A 20,813-nucleotide genomic window follows, 5' to 3' on the forward strand; every position below is an offset into this window, starting at 1 on the left:
AAAAGAAAATCAGTTACAAAACCAGTACGCGAAGTGAAACGTAAGGCATACACCCTGACCGTGCGCTGTGGCCGAGCGGTTCTAGGCGCTTTAGTCCGGACCCGCGCTGCTGCTACGTTCGCAGGTTCGAATCCTGCCTCGGGCATGGATGTGTGTGATGTCCTTAGGTCAGTTAGGTTTAAGTAGTTCTAAGTCCAGCGGACTGATGACCTTAGATGTTAAGTCCCGTGGTGCTTAGAGCTATTTGAACCATAGACCCTGGCAACGAACGTAACCAGTGTGAACCTGATAGTCACATGATATTAACGTAACCAACATGAACAGGCTGAACAAGAATCCTGAGCTGTGTAATTTTTTTTTTGTTTTTTTTTTTTTTTTTTTTTTTTTAAGGACTATGGGACCAAACAGCTGAGGTCATCGGTCCCTAGGCTTATGGACTACCCATGCCCGCCGACGGCGCTGTGTACAAAGTACACAAATTTTAACACAAGGTGGCGGTACGGCAATGGCTATGGGATATTACAGCACCGTAAAGGTTGGCGCAGACTTTATTATGAATAACAATAAGACAGCACAATATTTCAGATATGTGGTAGAAAGAGGCAACAACGTTCGGAGCTATGCTTCATCCCCTCCGCTCCCTTCTATCCCCTACCATCACCCCTCCCCCTACCCCACCACCATCAGCCTTCAGTACTCCCTCCATTGTGGTTTGTTTTTCCTTTTTTCTTCGCATGCTGGCACTAAATGTTTTTATTTATTATAACTTACGTATCACATTTTTATGCTATGTCTCACGATGCCTTGGTTACATGTAGTACTCACCTGTCGGTATCCAAATTTGAGAATTTTAGAGTATTTCAGTTATTAGCATACACTGACCGTTGGTATAAAAGCCTTTGTTTGGATTTCGTATATTTTCTTCCCCCCTCACAACAACATACCCTCCCTCCCTCCCTTCCTTTCCACCAGCACCCCTCTTCCCCTCCCCCCCTCCTTTTTCCCCCGTCACGCCTAATAATTTATTAGCATCTTACCTTGTAATGGTGTATAGTACTTGTTTTTTACTCCTCTACCTGTCTTATACGGTTGCTGTGTGTTGCTTTGCTAATAGTTTATCAGTATGTTACATCTTGTCTATGCTGTTGTGCAGATCGTGTGCGCTCACTAGTATAAGCCATAAACGTTGCTATTAGCGGTCCAGTCTACTACGATATGGTGAATTTTTGACGTCATATGATTGTTTATCCTTACCATGCACTTTTGGCAGTGCATTTAATATATTATGACGTTGGATTCTGCCACACCATACAAAAGATCAGTGATTCTGTACTTTAGGTCACATGTACTACATCCGCCATTTCAATAAATAATGTTTGGCTGTTAGTACTTCTGTATTTTACATTTTGCATGCGCTGTGTATAAAAACTGTAACTCCATAGAGTAATCGACCATGCAGCAGCGTATGGTCACGCGTAGTTGAGTTTACCCCAGATTGTACAACACTTCAGTTAGCACTTGCAGCATTATTCGGCTGGAATAACTGTGACCCAAAACTAGCAATAGGTCTGAGATTTGTCAGATCTCGCCATAGGACCGCTTACCCACTCCCCCACCGTGCGTACAGAATAACGTGGAGGATATACACTGAAGACCCAAAGAAACTGGTACACCTGCTTAATATCCTACAGGGCCCCCGCAAGCCCACAGAAGTGATGCAACACGACGTGGCACTGAATCGACTAGTGTGTGACGTAGGGCTGGAGGAAACTGACACCACAAATCTTGCAAGGCTGTCCATAAATCCGTAAGAGCACGTGACGGTGGAGGTCTGAACAGCACGCCGCAAGCCATCACACATATGCTCGATAACGTTCACGTCTGGGGAGTTTGGTGGCCAGCGGAAGTGTTTAAACTCAGAAGAGTGTTCCTGGAGCCACTCTGTAGCAATTCTGACGTGTGTAGTGTCGATTTGTCCCGCTGCAATTGCCAAAGTCCGTCGGGATGCACAGTGGACATGGATGGATGCAGGTGGTAAGACGGGATGCTGTATCTAGACCTCTCACGAATCCCACATTACTCCAACTGCATATGTCCTACACCATTACAGAGCCTCCACCAGCTTGAACAGTCCCCTGCTCACATGCAGGGTCTGTGGGTTCATGAGGTTGTCTCCATACCGTAAACGTGCATCCGCTCGATAGAATCGGAAACGAGATTCGTCCGACCAGGCAAAATATTTCCAGTCATCAACAGTCCAATGTCTGTGTTGACGGGCTCAGGCGAGGGGTAATGGTTTGTGTCGTGCAGTTATTAAGGGTAGACGAGGGGGCCTTCGGCTCCGGAAGCCCATATCGATGATGTTTCGTTTAATGGTTCGCACGCTGACACGTGTTGATGGCCCAGCATTGGAATCTGCGGCAATTTTCAGAAGGGTTGCACTTCTCTCTCTTCAGTAGTCGTTCGTTCCGTTCTTTCAGGATATTTCTCCGGCCGCAGCGATGTCGGAGATTCGATGTTTTGCCGGATTCCTGATATTCACGGTACACTCGTGAAATGGTCGTTCGGGAAAATCCCCGCTTCACTGCTACCGAGCGAGGTGGCGCAGTGGTTAGACACTGGACTCGCATTCGGGAGGACGACGGTTCAATCCCGCGTCCGGTCATCCTGATTTAGGTTTTCCGTGATTTCCCTAAATCACTCCAGGCAAATGCCGGGATGGTTCCTCTGAAAGGGCACGGCCGACTTCCTTCCCCATCCTTCGCTAATCCGATGAGACCGATGACCACGCTGTCTGGTCTCCTTCCCCAAAAACCAACCAACCACTGCTACCTCGGACATGCTGTGTCCCACCGCCCGTGCGCCGACTATAACGGCACCTTCAAGCTCATTTAAATCTTGATAACCTGCCATTGTAGCAGCAGTAACCGATCTAACAACTGCGCCGGACACTTGTTGTCTCATATAGGCGTTGCCGACCGCAGCGCCGTATTCTGCCCGTTTGCAAATGTCAGTATTTGAATACGCGTGCCGGCAGCAGTTTCTTTGGCTCTTCAGTGTATTTATACGACAGCATCACTGATCGTCGAATATTAAAAAATGTGCTCGGCACGTGACTCGTGTTGCAGCTTTTCGTAACCCATCGCAAACAATGAGTGTACTTAAAACAGTTGTATACAGAGCTCATGTAGTGTCAGAGGCAGATACTTTGCCTGAAGAGCTTGCCCACCTGAAGAGGGTTTTCAAAGAGAATGGATATTCTACCCGGAAAATTAGCAAGGCACATGCAATTAACCCAAAGAATCAGGGTGTGGAAAAAGAGGAAAGCACGCCTACTAAATCTTTAGCTTTTCTTCCCTTTGTTGGCAACATTTCCTTCAAAATTGCAAGAATCCTCCACGGTTTCGAAGTGAAAGTGATTTTGCGTCCACCATAGAAGATTTCCGACCTGCTGGGATCAGTGAAAGACGATCTGGTAATGCGGAAGGCGGGAATTTATAAAATACCTTGTCAGTGTGGCATGTCATATATAGGACAGACATTGCGAACAGTGGAAGAACGTTGCACTGAACATCAACGCTGTACTCGCCTTTTGCAACCTAGCAAGTCTGCAATTGCTGAGCATTGCATTTCCACTGAACACTCAATGGGGTATGACAAGACAACAATTTTGGCCACAGCAACATCCTTTTGGGACTCCGTCGTAAAAGAATCAGTGGAAATTCGCATGACAGACAATCTTATGAACCGTGACAGTGGCTACCAGCTAGATAATGCGTGGAAACCCGTCATCTCTAAGATCTGCTTGTAACACCATAGCTCTAATGTTCTACTGATTTATTTTGCCTTTTGTTTTACTTAATGTTACATCGTTGAGCTTCTGTAAATGTGTTTGAAACGATAACAAAAATTGTATACTCCTTTCTTTGTTAAAACTTTGATGTCATGGTTTGATTCTATGCAATGCAGTATATCTGTCATTTAAATTATTTGTCCCAGTTGGAGGGAGACAGAACTTACTATATATTTGGAATTTCTTTAAATAATTTTGTTTAGAGCTACCTATATGTGCAAATGATATGTTTTGTTTAAAATGATTATTTGCTGTTATGTAAACTGCTGACCTTCACTTAGGATTCTTAGTTATTTTGTTCCCCTCGGGAACGGAACTGTGTAGCGTGCGCAAATTGTGGTTGGCCTAGGTAGAAAAGGTGGAACAAGAGGCAGTCGGGGACGAGCTACCAAACTGTGAACTACCGCCGGCCGGAGTGGCCGTGCGGTTGTAGGCGCTGCAGTCTGGATCCGAGCGACCACTACGGTCGCAGGTTCGAATCCTGCCTCGGGCATGGATGTGTGTGATGTCCTTAGGTTAGTTAGGTTTAATTAGTTCTAAGTTCTAGGCGACTGATGACCTCAGAAGTTAAGTCGCATAGTGCTCAGAGCCATTAGAACCTTTTTTTTTTTTTTTTGTGAACTGCCCATGTAAAAAGTTCTTTATTGTGCTGGTTTCGAGAGAGGCTTTTCCTGACGCTTTACAATGCCTCGGATGCATGGATGAAGAGCTGGAATTTTTCTGAAATTGGTATCTATCATCGCCACCAAGAAATGACAGAGTCCAGCAATTCTGCCTGCAAATCCACCTACCAACATGCAATCGCCACCACATTGCGCAATCACTGTAACGGAATACTATAATGATGTACAGTGAAGGACCAGCTTATTGGATGTGTTAGAGTGCTCAAATACAAGGTAATTTATAACTGAATTTATCCACCTACCTTCATTTTTTTTCCTTATCATAACATCTCTCAAGTTGCTCTCCGTTTGAACTAAAGTGATTACCGAATGTCCTTACTGAAAGAACATTAAAGCCCAGTGTTTTGCTAATTAGTGCCTCTTGAACATAACAAACAGAAAGTTAATGTGGCAAGAGATTGAGTTAAAGTAAATGATGCCTGCTGAAAATAATTATCCTATTAAAACTGCTTATTAATATGTTGTTGCCAACTTCAAAATTAAAAGTTCTTAAGACTGAGGCTTATAAAGTTTTGCTTAGTAAATGATCACACTGCTGCCTGTGGTAAATCGCACAAGGTGAGTCTGTATCTTACAAGTGCAGAACTGCTGTTGTGGAAAGTTATATACTCATGCTTGCTAAGCACTGGTTTCTTTTGTGTATTGAAAATGCATATTAATGTTGTAACAGGATCTATAGTTTGTCTATTGTGCTCATACTAAATAACAATTAATAGAACGACCACTATCTACGAAAACAGTAACTTCTTGTATTCAAAATTCAATGAGAAATTTTTTGTTAATGAAAGGGGACATTTAACTTTAATTCTAAATAGGAATGTATTTAGCTGAGAGAGAGACTTAACTTATGACCAGTTCATAATTTTGCAGTGAACTACATTTATATTTTTTTTATAAGATAGGAAAATGTTTGAAAAGTAATATTGAACCTATGCCTATTTTATGATTCTACAGTCAATATTGATAGTAATATTATTGAGACCATTCAGTTTGAACAAGCCTTGAAGGCAAAAGTATATGTCGTTTTCTGTTGCCATTATCCAAATAGCCATGTTATCTTATAACTGTTAGCATTTTTTTTAACGTGAACGTATGCCGGTGCCAGAGTTCATTGCACTCGCGTGTGGCAAAATATAGCTTGTGTTTGTCCGTTTAAGTTACTCATACTTGTTTTCTTAAACAAGAACGTTAATTTTTTTCTTGCCTAGTTAGGCAGGCGCCCGTTTTCATTATTCTTTAAACAGTGTAGCTAGGTAAAACATTATTTGTTACTGTTGGAATATTTACGTAATTCTGACTTTCACTTCCGATAAGCCACCTCCGTTAGGTACAACACGGTCAACTTAACAAAATTCCTCTCAGAGGGTAACACTGCTCTGTTGCTTTATACCATAATTTCTTTAACAAGATAGTTTTTATTTCACGACCTGCCTCCAACTTTAAGGTTATGGTACAGCAGTAGCAGACAGGAGTTTTATATGCTCCAAACGAAGACGTCAGAGTACTCCGATGGCTGAGGCAATTGACAATGCCGAAGACAGCTGAGTTCTGCAGTTCTACCAGCGAGGGCGCTGCCGGCGGGCGGTGTGGTTCGTCTGTCAATACGATTTTGACGCATGCGCGGAATACTCGCTGCACGCTATATATTGCGGAACGGAGGGCGTCTTGTCCGCCCCATCCTTTGTTATGCCAGCATCGCTTGGATTTCCGCTCCTCCCCGGTTCTATAAAGCCCTCGAACGCCATGCACTCCGCCTCGCCTTCCGCATCCGCCTTCCGTCCCCCACGCGCATCCTCTACGACCTCATCCCCTTCCCCCACCTTCTCCTTTTCCTTGAACACATCCGCACACTATATATTGTCCGCAGCCTTGATCCCCCTCACCCCCTGGTGTCTCCCTTCCTCTCCATTCCCAACCAGTTGCCCAGCCTTTACCGTTGTGTCCCTCCCTCTCTCCATCTCCACACCCTCCATCTCCTTTCCCAACGCAACTTCCACCATCTACCCCTCCCGGATGATGAGCTTCGCCCTGACATCTACCCTTCCTACCAACTCTAACCTCCTCTTCCTGCCTCCTCCTCAGGGCTCCCTCTCCTCCCCCTCCCTCCTCCTGAGCGGCTTTCCCCTCCTACTCCCCCTCCATCTCTTGTGCCTCCTTTCAGTGTCTCTGCGCTCCCTCCTGTCCTGTCTTCCCTTTTCCTCTCCCGCCCCACGTGTCTCCTGTCTCTTCGTGAACCCACGGTTGCCCCTCCTCTCTTCATCCCGCCGCTTCCTCAGCTGCCCCATGCTCTCCCCTCCTTTTCCATCCTGTCTGACCTTTCCCTCGGCAGGTCCCACCTGGTAGTTTTACTCCTCGTCGTGTGTGCTCGAAGTGGGTTTTAAGTGTGTTGTTTCGGAGTGTTTTTAATACTGTGGCCAACTTTTAACCTGTGCATTCGCATTCAGTGTCTTCTCTGTGTTTCAAGAATCGCCAACTGTGTTTTTTAACTTTCTGGTGACTTTTTTTTAACTGTTCCCCATGAACGTCTACATGTCCATGTCTTTTTACCTCCATTTTCTCCCCTTACTCTGTTTTATGTCCCCCTTTTTTATCTCCTTATGTATGTATCATTTTATTCTTGTTTTAGTTGTCGTGTCTCTCGGCTGAAGAGCGGCGGATTGTGCCGCTGACAGCCCTCCCCTGCCCATATGGGGCAGGGAAATGAAATCACAATAAAGAAAAGAAAAAAAAGGCGTCTTTGTCATTCTTCGATGGCTCACCTGAGGATGGCTGGCAGTTGTTCAGTCGAAATATCGTGGCTGGAAGCTAACGACGACCGGCTGCAAGCCCGAAATCATTTTGAATAATTTCTGAACGGACGTACCTCTTGGGCGGCGGCCTGGACGTCGGTGTAGTTGCTGATGAGGCAGGCTGCATACGAGACCTGCAGCGTGCGACTGGAGGCCAGGGCGATGCCGCAGGCGTGCAGCCGGTTCCCCAGGCACTCGGACGGTCCATGCTGGCACGTGAAGTCGTAGCCCTCTGGGGTCGCAGTTACCTGGAAACCAGAGCGAGCTGCACGCGTGGAGCCGCACCCACAGACGAGGTTGTCCGAAAACAAGAGGAGGGTGAAGACAGTGCGTGAGCCGTGGTAAAAATTGCTGTTCTGAAGAGCACGCCGCAGTGCGGAGTGTGAAGCAGTCGCCCTCCGTTTCTGGCGGTGGCGCCGCTGTGGCAATCGCAGCTTTGGTGTCTCCCTCTGGTGGGAAAGGGGAAAGGTTGCCTGTTAACGTGCATTTAAGGGGCGCTATGAGCTCGCCAGTCGGTCAGTCTGGGGTCAGTCTGGGTCAGTCTCTCGTCCGTATTTGTTAGGCAGTTAGTGTCTGTCTGTCGTCCGGAGTGTTAGTGTGTCTGTCGTTCGGATCAACTTTTAAAGCCGGCAAAATGAGAGCCTTTCCACTCCGCCAGTAAGAGAATCAGCGAGTGGTCGTCCGGTCGGGGCTTAGTTCCTGCATCTGAGTCTGCGCGTTAGGCCGCCATTCTGCTCGAGTTTGCTCAGGCAATGGTCATTGGCGGTTGGATCGGTCGGTTGGTCGGTCGCACACTGAGACACAAGATGACTTGTCCACCTTGAGCGTCGGCGCATGTGAGGTCGCCACGTGAGTCCAGTGGGCCGCGCAGTATAGCGAGGGGTAGTGGCTTCGCTGCCGACACGAGAGCAACAGGAGCCAACCCACGACATCGGTCTGGCCGGTGCGAGCTGCGACGCCGTGACACGAGAGATAGGCGGGCCTTGAAGCGGCTCAGAGGACGGTTTGGGATAGCGATTTGGGGGTGCTGCGCCAGGTCTTCTCGAGAAATCGCAGTTTATTAGAAGTTAAGTGATTGGTGATATGTTTGATTTACTCTTGTTAAATTCTACTTGGTTTCTTGGTGAGGCCACCAGCCGTTTTGCTTTGGGGTCGTCCCACCATTATTCTCCGTTTTCCCACCCTCGGGAAGGTGGTTATTTATGAATTGGGTGGTCCGTTTTTTTCCTTGTGGAGTAGGAGCAGGTTAGAGCAGCCTGCGGTTCGGGTTGTTCGGTAATCTCCCTATCAATCTACCGTACGTCAGTAGCTGCCTCTGTCGTTTTTGTCAGATTTGGTGTGTTAACGAATTTATTGCTTGGAGTGTAACGGCCTAGTACCTGAAATATGTTTTGATATTTGGAAACTTTGATATTATTGCCTACGATCTTGATAGGCGGTATCTGTGCACTGTAGAGCATCTTAACTATTGTTTGGCCAACCTTGTAGAATTTTATATGTTGTTGTTGTTGTCTTCAGTCCTGAGACTGGTTTGATGCAGCTCTCCATGCTACTCTATCCTGTGCAAGCTTCTTCATCTCCCAGTACTTACTGCAACATACATCCTTGTGAATCTACTTAGTGTATTCATCTCTTGGTCTCCCTCTACGATTTTTACCCTCCACGCTGCCCTCCAATGCTAAATTTGTGATTCCTTGATGCCTCAGAACATGTCCTACCAACCGGTCCCTTCTTCAAGTTTTGCCACAAACTCCTCTTCTCCCCAATTCTAGTCAATACCTCCTCATTAATTTGTGATCTACCCATCTAACCTTCAGCATTCTTCTGTAGCACCACATTTCAAAAGCTTCTATTCTCTTCTTGTCTAAACTATTTATCGTCCATGTTTCACTTCCATACATGGCTACACTCCATACAAATACTTTCAGAAAGGACTTCCTCACACTTCTATACTCGATGTTAAATTTTTCTTCTTCAGAAACGCTTTCCTTGCCGTTGCCAGTCTACATTTTATATCCTCTCTACTTCGACCATCATCAATTATTTTGCTCCCCAAATAGCAAAACTCCTTTACTACTTTAAGTGTCTCATTTCCTAATCTAATTCCCACAGCATCACCCGACTTAATTCGACTACATTCCATTATCCTCGTTTTGCTTTTGTTGATGTTCATCTTATATCCTCCTTTCAAGACACTGTCCATTCCGTTCAACTGCTCTTCCAAGTCCTCTGCTGTCTCTGACAGAATTATAATGTCATCGGCGAACCTCAACGTTTTCATTTCTTCTCCATGGACTTTAATACCTACTCCGAATTTTATATAAGATTTGATTTCATGGGCTTTTATTTAAATGATCATTTTAGTATATAAAGTTGCCACCCTTTCACCGTAATGCCTTTCTCAGAAGCTAAAATCAAGTTGCACCTTCGGTGGCAAGGTTAATATTTTAATTGTTAGTGTTTTGTATCATTTCTATTCCTCCTACGGGGGGTGCATAGTTTGTGTGCTTGTGTAAATTGTTACAACTCTTAGTTTAAAGTTATCTGGTGTGTTGCATTTTTGCAACAGTGTAGTCTTTCAGGGGCTGTTGTGAGCGGTCCTAACTATGGCCGTTTCAAAAGGGAGTGGCAAGGTTCTCTGCCCGAAAGCTCAGTCAGTCAAAACTTGTTTCTTTCTGCCTCTGAGTAATTTGTAACTTTGATATTTAGAGGGTGCTTTCTGATTATAATTTTAAACCTGCTTTTAGGCACTATTAAACTGAATAAAATTCCCATTTGTTAAAAGGAATTTGGTTATGATTTCATCAGTTACTCCTGGCAACTACTTCCATGCTTTCATAATGTGATGAAATGTGTTAGTGTTCTTGATGAATCGCTAATAAATAAAATAAATTCTTAAGAATATTCTTTGACAATAAATCACGGTTCAGTGCGCGATCACATTCGTCCAAAATAATACCAGAAACACTAGTGCCCTCTTTATTTCACGGACTCACGACACGTAATTGAGAAACTCAGTTGTCGAACGAGTCGCCCTCTAGCCATAAATGGGTGTAAGTAGGGGCAGCAGCCTCTTACGCAGTTTGGTCCAGATAGGGTATCACCTTCACTATCGTAAGTCTGCCTTTAATATTCCCGATGCCATTTTCCGGGGAGGATGACGTTTGTCAAGTTTCCAGTTCATCATGACCATCTTCAGTGGTGTACTCTCGGTTTAAAAGAAAAGTGAAAATGACGTCAGGCAAAAGGTTAGTAGAGTAGTCGTGCTCCTGTGAAAAGATCTGTGGACGAACCATACAACAACTACGACCGTCATACCTTATCAAAATATCTGGCCCAGAACTCGAAATTCACAAACACGAGAACAATTTTAATAGAAAAGAGGAAGTTTTAAAGTTGGACAAAATATGGATGTCGACGTTGCGCCAGCAGAATGACAGTCGATTACTCTTAATCGAGAATGATGACGCCTTCCAAAGATAGGCATACCGTCGGCATCACGTGACCAATGGTGGTGCCCTCTGTGCGCTCCATAAAAGCGAGAGTACCTGGAGCCTCAGTGGCTGTAGCCCGACGACATCAGGTGTCTCCTGCAGATGGAGGCGAAACGTCAGGTGGAAATTTTATACATCGACCACGGCCTCTCAGCCCGGAAGTTTCAACTGAAGAGTGTGTGTTGAGTGATTGTAGCGGACTGTCGTTACAGGTGACTGGGACGAAAAATGACGAGGACAACAGCTGAAAATGAGTGACTGTTGCACTTGCTAGGGGAGCTGGTAGCTGGTATTCCAAAACCAATCATCAGTGATGCAAATGGGCGCGCGAGGGAAACGTGGTGCCGGAACACCAAAAGTTGGACTTTGAAAGAAAGTCGTGTGGTCGGATGAGCCTCGTTGCTCACTGTTTCCAATTTCTGGTCGAGTTTACGTCGCAAGAGTGAACGACGTCAGGGGTTCGGTGGTGATGCGGGCAGCGCCGTGGCTACTCTGCAGGGTCGTACTACTGCCAGGGACTGCTGTCGCCATTTTCGCTGCACCCATGGTATGATGTTTGTTTTCCCAATGGTGACGCTGGGTTCCAAGACGACAGGACTCGTTATGTGGGCACGGGGGTGAATTGTCGCGTCTCCCGTGGCGACCACCGTCAGCAGATCTCAACACTGTTGAGCATCTGCGGTCTTCTGTGGAGCGTGATCACTGTCCACCTTCATCAACATTACCTGAACCAGCTATCATTTTGCAATAAGAGAGCAGCATAAGATTCGCTTGAAAAATGTACATGACCTGTTATGTTGTCTTTCCCGGCATAATAACTGATAACAATCTGTTCGGTTCTGCAGCCGGACCATGAAACCATCTTGAAATATTGTTTCGGCAGTCCACCTGGCCGCGATCTTCAGGTGAATAGGCAGTGGCACGAACTCCCCGAAACTGAATTATTCAGACTGAGAACGGCGGCTGTCTTTCATGTGCCGCCTAACGCCGACAGCGGGAGCGCGAGAAACCGTCGTTAACGGCCCTCTAGCACTAATGAACCTATGGGGTGGAAACTGGAGTAATCGCTAAATCACTGTAAGTAGACTGTTTAGGTTTTTATGTTGGTAACGCCACGTAGCGCTCTGTATGAAAATCACTGACTGTGCTGTGTGCAGTCTGTGCCTTGTTGGAATATTCGCTATTGTAGTGTTGGGCAGTTGGATGTGAACAGCGCGTAGCGATGCGCAGTTGAAGGTGAGCCGCCAGCAGTGGTGGATGTGGGGAGAGAGATGGCGGTGTTTTGAGAGCGGAGGATCTGGACGTGTGTCCATCAGAGAGAGTAAATTTGTAATATTGTATATCATGAACTGGTATATATATGATGACTTTTGAACACTATGAAGGTAAATGCATTGTTTGTTCTCTATCAAAATCTTTCATTTGCGAACTATGCCTGTCAGTAGTTAGTGCCTTCAGTAGTTAGAATCTTTTATTTAGCTGGCAGTAGTGGCGCTCGCTGTATTGCAGTAGTTTGAGTAACGAAGATTTTTGTGAGGTAAGTGATTCATGAAAGGTATAGGTCATTGATAGTCAAGACCATTCTATTGTAGGGATTAATGAAAGTCAGATTGCGTTGCGCTAAAAAAAATATTGTGCGTCAGTTTAGTGCTGATCAGAATAAGTAAAAAGAGAAATTTCTGAGTACGTTCAGTTCTGCTCAGCTGTTTCAAAATCAAATACCGAAAGAGGTTTATCAGCACAGTAATTCACTAATTTTTCCACGGGGATGTTTCATCACTATCAAATACTATTCTGATGGCTGACCTTTATTATTTTTAATGTTTGATATAATAGGGTTTCAAATCTTATTTGCTGCGTAAACCTTGTCTTTGTTATTAAGATTGACAGATAGCGGAATTTTCAGTGCATTCTTTTAAAAAACATTTCCAATAGCGAGACGCACACCTTTGCGTCTGTTCGTGCATCTTTTTGCGCCCCTCGGTAAGACAGTGCTCTGCCACTGCACGTTTCTCAGGCTGAAACAAAGTGGTGTAGTGATGGTTCTCAACACATCGGTCCTCAGTGGTTCGAGTTGTCTCACCAATGTAAGCTTTCCCACAATGGCAGGAGGTACACACAGGGCTTCTTCAATCCCCAGTCATCCTTTACTGAGCCAAGGAGCGCTCTAATTTGGCCTCGCGGCCGAAAAAGACATATCTTTTTAAAACTCTGCCTATTTTCGAAGGTATGCTCCTCGTAAAAGGTAGAAAAGTCACCGATTAACATCCATCTACCAATGGTTCCTGCGAAGGCCCAAACTAGAAACTGTATGGCCATTCTGCTTGGACACAACTTTAAGGTGATCCAGCTCTTGTGTGAAGTTTTCTGCGTTTGAAATGGCATTAGCTTTTCTTGCCAAAGTCCCCGAACGATGGATAACAGCTCGACGCATGCAAGCAACGGTCCGTGTGCGTGGGCTTTCGATAAACAGTATATCTCAGTGACCTATCATACTTTCTGTAAGCCAAGACATCTACAAACTGAAGTTTTCCATCCCTTTCAACCTCCATCGTAAACTTGATGCCAGGATGAGGTCAAAAGTGTTTTCCGCCGCCAGCCAAGATTAGAGCGTTCCTTGGCTCAGTAACGAATTACTTGGGCTTGATGACTCCCGGTGTGTACAAAATCGCCTGGCATTGTGTGAAAACTTATACTGGTCAAACAGAATGAGATTTTCTCTCTGCAGCGTAGTGTGCACTGATATCAAACTTCCTGGCAGAATAAAACTGTGTGCCGGACTGAGACTCGAACTGGCGACCTTTGCCTTTCGCCGGCAAGTGCTCTACCAACTAAGCTACCCAAGCACGACTCACGCCCCGTCCCCACAGCTTTACTTCTGCCAGTACCTCGCCTCCTACCTTCCAAACTTTACAGGAGCTCTCCTGCGAACCTTGCAGAACTAGCACTACTGAAAGAATGGATATTACGGAGACTAGGCTTAGCCACAGCCTGGGGGATGTTTCCAGAATGACATTTTCACCCTGCAGCGGAGTGTGCGCTGGTCAAACAGTTCATACCATCCAGGTTCGATGTGTTGACTACCAAAGCCACACACGTTTGTTTCAGCCTCAGAAACCTGCGGTGGCAGAGCGTTTAAAGGCACATTTTTAGCCATAGTGTGTAAATCTATTTTTTTTTTAATCAGAGAACCCTGTTTAACAAAGCATGAAAGTCAATGCAAGTTATCTTGTGCGCCGTCGCATGTGATCGCTGGTGAGACACAGAAAGGGTGTCTAGTCTTTTGTTAATTACTTCTTCTGTTATCTGTTCTGGAATGGAGTCGAGGAAGAGCCTCGCGCGTTAGACTGGCCGCTCTAATTTAAACTCTTTAATTTTATAAAAAGTCACTGCGTACTGCAAGGCGCATACTCGCGCATACTAGTAATTATATAAGGTAATGTCCACTGTGCACGGACAAGATACCGACGTGCGGATAATCAACATATCACTAGTGATTAATATTGTATTCCCAGTGTAAGTAGCATAGTGCACTTCAGTAATTACAGTTATGATTAACGCTATTGTTATTTCATTATTTGTTTAATCCATTATCCTAAAATTTCAACATTATATGTAAACAGTATTTTCAGTATTTATCTCATTTTAGCTCAGAAATAACGTGGCCCACGAACCTCCTTCCTACGGTGACGAAATTCTCAAAGTATATGTCCCATGCCACCTTATCATGGTTTCAATATATTCACTTATTTTTAAATATTTTCATCTATCTCAATTCACTTCAACAAAAATTATATAAAAAAACCAATATAATATAAATAATCATATATATATATATATATATATATATATATATATATATATATATATATATATATATATAATTTAATTATTTACAAGCACCACTTACCGAGGGATTCAAAATGTTGCATCAAGAGAGAGAAACGGTTGCCCCCCACGTATCGCTATTGCAATTGTCTTTGAAAAGCATCCACTGCAGTTCGACTATCTGACAACCTTAGAAACAATGGTTAGCATTTAAGTGAGATTTGGAGCCCCGTTTTATGATACATTAAAAATCAGTGGTCTTTGATTCGGCCATCAGAATAGTTTTTTATAGTGATTTGCCGCCTTTGGCAGTTTCCTCCACTGGGGAGGTATATGTTCACTTCTGCTAGAGGGCAGTTAACGACGATTTCTTGCGGACGCGCTGTTGGCCTTACGCGGCGTACAACGGAGCCGCCGCTCGCAGTTTGACTAATTCAGTTGCGGTAGTTGGTGCACCACGTTACTCACGTGATGATGGTGGCCAGATGCACTGCCGAAACACTGTGTCAATATGACTTCACGATCCGGCTGCAGACCCGAGGAGAATGATATACGTTACCTGTATATATTCATTCTGAGAAGCTGTTTTGAATGCCAATAGTTTTCCTACAGACAGGGTAACGCGCTGCCATATTTTAGTCCGCCCCCTGTACAGAACTTGCGCATGAACGGAGACTTCGACGACACCGCTGCGGCGGCGATGTTTATAAAGTGCAGTCGCTGAACAAACCCTCGTGAAGCCAACTGAGGAACTACTCGACCGAATAGTAGTGGCTTCGGTCAAAGAAAACCATCGTAACGACCGGGAGAGCGGTGTGCTGACCACACGCCCCTCCTATCCGCATCCTCATCTTAGGATGACACGGCGGTCGGATGGTCCCGATGGGCCACTTGTGGCCTGAAGACGGAGTGCTTTTTTTTAGTGCTGAACAAACGCACGTGCCGTAACAACATTCACATGCTGTGCCAAATGTCGGCAGCAACGTAAGTAAGTTGGAGAGGAGCTGAGACTCACGTTCGCCTTCCCGAAAGGCACGAGCACTGGCCGGACCAGCTCCGGGTCTCTCAGGACGGCGGGCAGCAGCTGCTGGACCACGAAGTCACGTGAGTAGGGGCACTTGGCCTCGTAGTAGACGGTCGCCAACACCGGCTCGCAGTCCACGCCCTGGAAAAAAAAAAGGCAGTGACAGAATAGCAACAACAGCAACGCTGAAGGACGGTGTAACGGTTTCCAGACAGCAATCAAAGGCCAGCAAAGAGATGTCAGTTACTTTATTAGCACCTTCCTCTAAACGTGAAAAAAAATGAAACTTGTTACGTGCCTCGTGTGTTACGTATTGATCTGCTGACATACGTATTAGGTTGGTGCATAAGGTAGTAACATTTTTGTTTTCACTGTTGGCATTCCGGTTGCTATAGGTTTATTTATCGAGTGCCATTTTTTATATGTAGTTATCTGTTGTAAGTAGACTGTTTAGGTTTTTATGTTGGTAACGCCACGTAGCGCTCTGTATGAAAATCACTGACTGTGCTGTGTGAAGTCTGTGGCTGGTTTGCATTGTTGTAATGTTCGCTATTGTAGTGTTGGGCAGTTGGATGTGAACAGCGCGTAGCGTTGCGCAGTTGGAGGTGAGCCGCCAGCAGTGGTGGATGCGGGGAGAGAGTTTTCAGAGCGGACGATCTGGAGGTGCGTCCCCCAGAAAAGGAAGTTTGTAATGCTGGATATCATGAACTGATATATAATGATGACTTTTGAACATTATTAAGGTAAATAGATTGTTTGTTCTCTATCAAAATCTTTCAAAAAATGGTTCAAATGGCTCTGAGCACTATGGGACTTATCTTCTGAGGTCATCAGTCCCCTAGAACTACTTAAACCTAACTAACCTAAGGACATCACACACATCCATGCCCAAAGCAGGATTCGAACCTGCGACCGTAGCGGTTGCGCGGTTCCAGCATGTAGTGCCTAGAACCGCTCGGCCACCAAAATCTTTAATTTTCTAACTATGCCTATCAGTAGTTAGTGGCTCAGTAGTTAGAATCCTTTATTTAGCTAGCAGTATTGTCGCTCGCTGTATTGCAGTAGTTCGAGTAATGAAGATTTGTGTGACGGAAGTAATTGATGAAAGTTATAGGTTATTGTTAGTCAGGGCGATTCTTTTGTAGGGATTATTGAAAGTCAGACTGCGTTGCTCTAAAAATATTCTGTGTCAGTTTAGTGTTGATCAGAATAAGTAAAGAGAGAAATGTCTGAGTACGTTGAGTTCTGCTCAGCTCTTTGGAAATCAAATAACGTAAGAGGTTCATCAGCACAGTGATTCATTAATTTTTCTAAGGGGATGTTTCACTGTTGATAACATACTTTAAATATTGGAGACACTGAGAGGAGCCGTGGACGCTAGAAAATGGAGCGACGACTGGAGAAATCGGAACATTTCTGACGTAACATTCCCCTGCTTCAGTTCAGTAGGGGGCTGGCACCAGAGGAGGCAGCTAGAAATATTTGTGCCCTGTGTATCGGGATAATGTCACTGGACACAGCACGGAAAAGAATGGTTTTCTCATTTTAAGGCGAATCGTTTTGACATTAGTGACCCATCTTGTTCAGGAAGACATTTGGGGTATGATAAAGACCGTTTAAACGCTTTAATCCTCAATGATCAATGTCAGTGTACACGAGAACTGGCAAATGTGATGAACTGAGGTCATTCCACCATCGTGCGAGATTTGCATGCACTGGGGAATGTTCAGAAATAGGTTATATGGGTTTGCACGCCCTAAGCCAAAATCACGAAATTCAGCGGGTGGCCCTGTGCGCATCTCTGCTTGCATCTTAATTGGCTTGTGAACAATACCGACGATCCCAATACTGCATCGTTACTAGTGAGAAGAAACAGTGTCTTTATGCTAACACTGGGAAAATAAAGAAACGGTTGAACGCAAACGAAGCGTCAGCTCCCCACACACAGACCTGCGTGCGTACACAAAAGATAATGTTCTGCATGCCGTAGCAGAGCGACGGAGCGGTATCCTGCGAATTGCTTCAGCAAGGTGTGACGTCACTACCGACATAACAGCTGAGACGTACCGAAGACGCAGTCCAAGAACAACTGTCAGCAAGACTGCGTGAAGTGATGCAACTTCACGATAAGCGTTCTGCTTTATTGACAATAAACACTGTACAGGAGTCGGTTTGGGAGTCATTCCGCATCCACCTCATTCACTTGTGCCCTCAGAGTATCCCCATTTCCGCTTTGTATCGAACAACCTTCAAAGAACTTCCTTTCAGGATGAAAAAGCGCTCCGAATATGCCTCGAGGAATTGTTCCCCTCAAAACCACGTGATTTCTACAGTCGCGGAATTGAAAAGTTCCCACAGAGTTATAACAATATTAAAAATAGTGAAGTAGAATATATTACACTACTGGCCATTAAAATTGCTACACCACGACGTGCTGCAGACGCGAAACTTAACCGACAGGAAGAAGATCCTGTGATACGCAAATGATTAGCTTTTCAGAGCATTCACACAAAGTTTGCGCCGATGGCGACACCTACAACGTGCTAACATGAGGAAAGGTTCCAACCGATTTCTCATACACAAACAGCAGTTGACCGGCATTGCCTGGTGAAATGTTGTTGCGATGCCTCGTGTAAGGAGGAGAAATGCGTACCATCACGTTTCCGACTTTGATAAAGATCGGATTGTAGCCTATGGCGATTGCGGTTTATCGTATCGCGACATTGCTGCTCGCGTTGGTAGAAGTCCAGTGACTGTTAGCAGAATATGGAACCGGTGGGTTCAGGAGGGTAATACGGAACGCCGTGCTGGATCCCAACGGCCTCGTATCACTAGCAGTCGAGATGACAGGCATCTTGTCCCCATGGATGTAACGGATCGTGCAGCCACGTCTCGATCCCTGAGTCAACAGATGGGGACGTTTGCAAGACAACAACCATCTGCACGAACAGTTCGACAACGTTTGCAGCAGCATGGACTATCAGCTCGCAGACCGTGGCTGCGGTTACACTTGACGCTGCATCACAGACAGGAGCGCCTGTGATTGTGTACTCAACGACGAACCTGCGCGCACGATTGGCAGAACGTCATTTTTTCGGATAAATCCAGGTTCTGTTTACAGCATCATGATGGTCACATCCGTGTTTGAAGACACCGCGGTGAACGAACACTGGAAGCGTGTATTCGTCATCGCCATACTGGCGTATCACCCGGCGTGATGGTATGGGGTGCCATTGGTTAGACGTCTCGGTCACCTCTTGTTCGCGTTGACGGCACTTCGAACAGTGGACGTTACATTTCATATGTGTTACGACCCGTGGCTCTACCCTTCATTCGATCCCTGCGAAACCCTACATTTCAGCAGGATAATGCACGACCACATGTTGCAGGTCCTGTACGGGCCTTTCTGGATACAGAAAATGTTCGACTGCTGCCCTGACCAGCACATTCTCCAGATCTCTCACCAATTGAAAACGTCTGGTCAATGGTAGCCGAGCAACTGGCTCGTCATAATACGCCTCACTAATATTGATGAACTGTGGTATCGTGTTGAAGCTGCATGGGCAGCTGTACCTGTACACGCCATGCAAGCTCTGTTTGAGTCATGCCCAGGTGTATGAAGGCCGTTATTACGGCCAGAGGTGGTTGTTCTGGGTACTGATTTTCAGTATCTATGCACCCAAACTGCGTGAAAATATTATCACATGTCACTTCTAGTATAATATATTTGTCCAATGAATACCCGTTTATGATCTGCATTTATTCTTGGTGTAGCAATTTTGTTGGCCAATAGTGTATTGATGGCTGAAGTCTGCGTTATGTTTATCTCTTGCATTTATTAAAGTTTTGGAAAAACGCTACTAACTTATGCAACAGCCCTGATTTATTGAAACTATGTCTTGTTGTATCAATGGTCATGATCCAATAAGCAGTTTTGTAAATCTATCCAACTTCGAAGTTACGCAAAAGAAATAATCACAGTAGAACACACTTACAAGAAATCCTTGCCAGGAGAAACTGGCAGCCATAGCTTGTCTAACGGAACAGCAAACTGAATGAAATTGCTCTTGAAACGCTATCGAAATTACAGGTTGTTGATGTGGTCAGTTCGTAACTAAACACCCTGAAATGGGATGATTTATCCTGAATGTAACCACAACACCTTAATATGGAAACTGTCTAGCACTGACAATATGTCACCAAAGTAAATGAATAATTATGTAGCACATCAACAAAATCTCTGCGTACTGTTGTAGAAGCTGAAGGCCTCGCTACAGAGTCCTGCACACATTACTGAATGGAGACCTCAGTCTACACACTTCACAAATCTGCGACGGCCAGGCTTAGTTCCAGAGCCACCATGTAAGCTTACCTTTCACAGTCTGAAAATTTTTCACGCAGGGACCGGGATATTTATTACCAGTGTCTGAGAGAACTGAATACGACTAAAATATTTCACTGTGTCTACCATGAATAATCACAGAATAGTGAGAATGCATGCAAGTGAATGCATGCAAGTGAATGCATGCAAGTGAATGCATGGAAGTGAACAAGAAGAGAATGGAAGCTTTCGAAAGAAGAATGCGAGGAAGAGATGGGTTGATCACGTAATAAATGAGCGGGTACTGAATAGAATTGTGGACAAGAGAAAATTGTGGTGCAACCTGACTAAAAGAAGGGATCTGTTGGTAGGACACAATCTGAGGGATCAAGGATCACCCATATAGTACTGGAGGGAAGCGAGGAAGAGGGGGGGGGGGAAGGTTAATCGTAGAGGGAGACCAACAGATGAATACACTAAACAGATTCATAAGGCTGTAGTAGTTACTGAGAGATGAAGAGGCTTGTACAGGATAGAGTAGCATGGAGAGCTGCGTCAAAGCAGTGTTTGGATTGAAGACAGTAACAACAACAGATAGAGAGGAAGGCTGGTAAGGTCAACATGACGTCTCAGAACACATGCCTCGTCACATACGAGAATTAATTAAATGATTGAGCAGAGCATAAATGTCTAACCAGAATACTCCTTTGATTCCATTAACCCCAAAATAATCCAACTAGATACAAACCGCGTGGGATTGACGATGTACGAGGTAACGAGATCGACAACACTGTGTTGTCCTACTCGTGTGTACTGGTGCG

The 20,813-nt window shown here is 45.0% G+C and overlaps 1 protein-coding gene across 2 annotated transcripts in view; it reads right to left on the reverse strand.

Annotated features, from left to right (window-relative positions):
- LOC126210566 (GILT-like protein 1) overlaps nt 1-20,813 on the reverse strand; it is a 70,493-nt gene that overhangs the window by 42,498 nt on the left and 7,182 nt on the right. For both annotated transcript variants that reach the window (XR_007540704.1, XM_049939830.1), the window contains exons 2-3: nt 15,663-15,812; nt 7,400-7,573 (exon numbers count right to left, since the gene is read on the reverse strand). Coding sequence is in view for 1 of the 2 variants with exons in the window: in XM_049939830.1 (XP_049795787.1) it covers nt 7,400-7,573; nt 15,663-15,812 (324 nt within the window). In the remaining variant the exon portion in view is untranslated. The remainder of the gene's footprint in view (nt 1-7,399; nt 7,574-15,662; nt 15,813-20,813) is intronic.

This window comes from Schistocerca nitens, chromosome 10 (genome assembly GCF_023898315.1).
Source record: "Schistocerca nitens isolate TAMUIC-IGC-003100 chromosome 10, iqSchNite1.1, whole genome shotgun sequence".
NCBI classification, from domain to species: Eukaryota; Metazoa; Arthropoda; class Insecta; order Orthoptera; family Acrididae; genus Schistocerca; species Schistocerca nitens.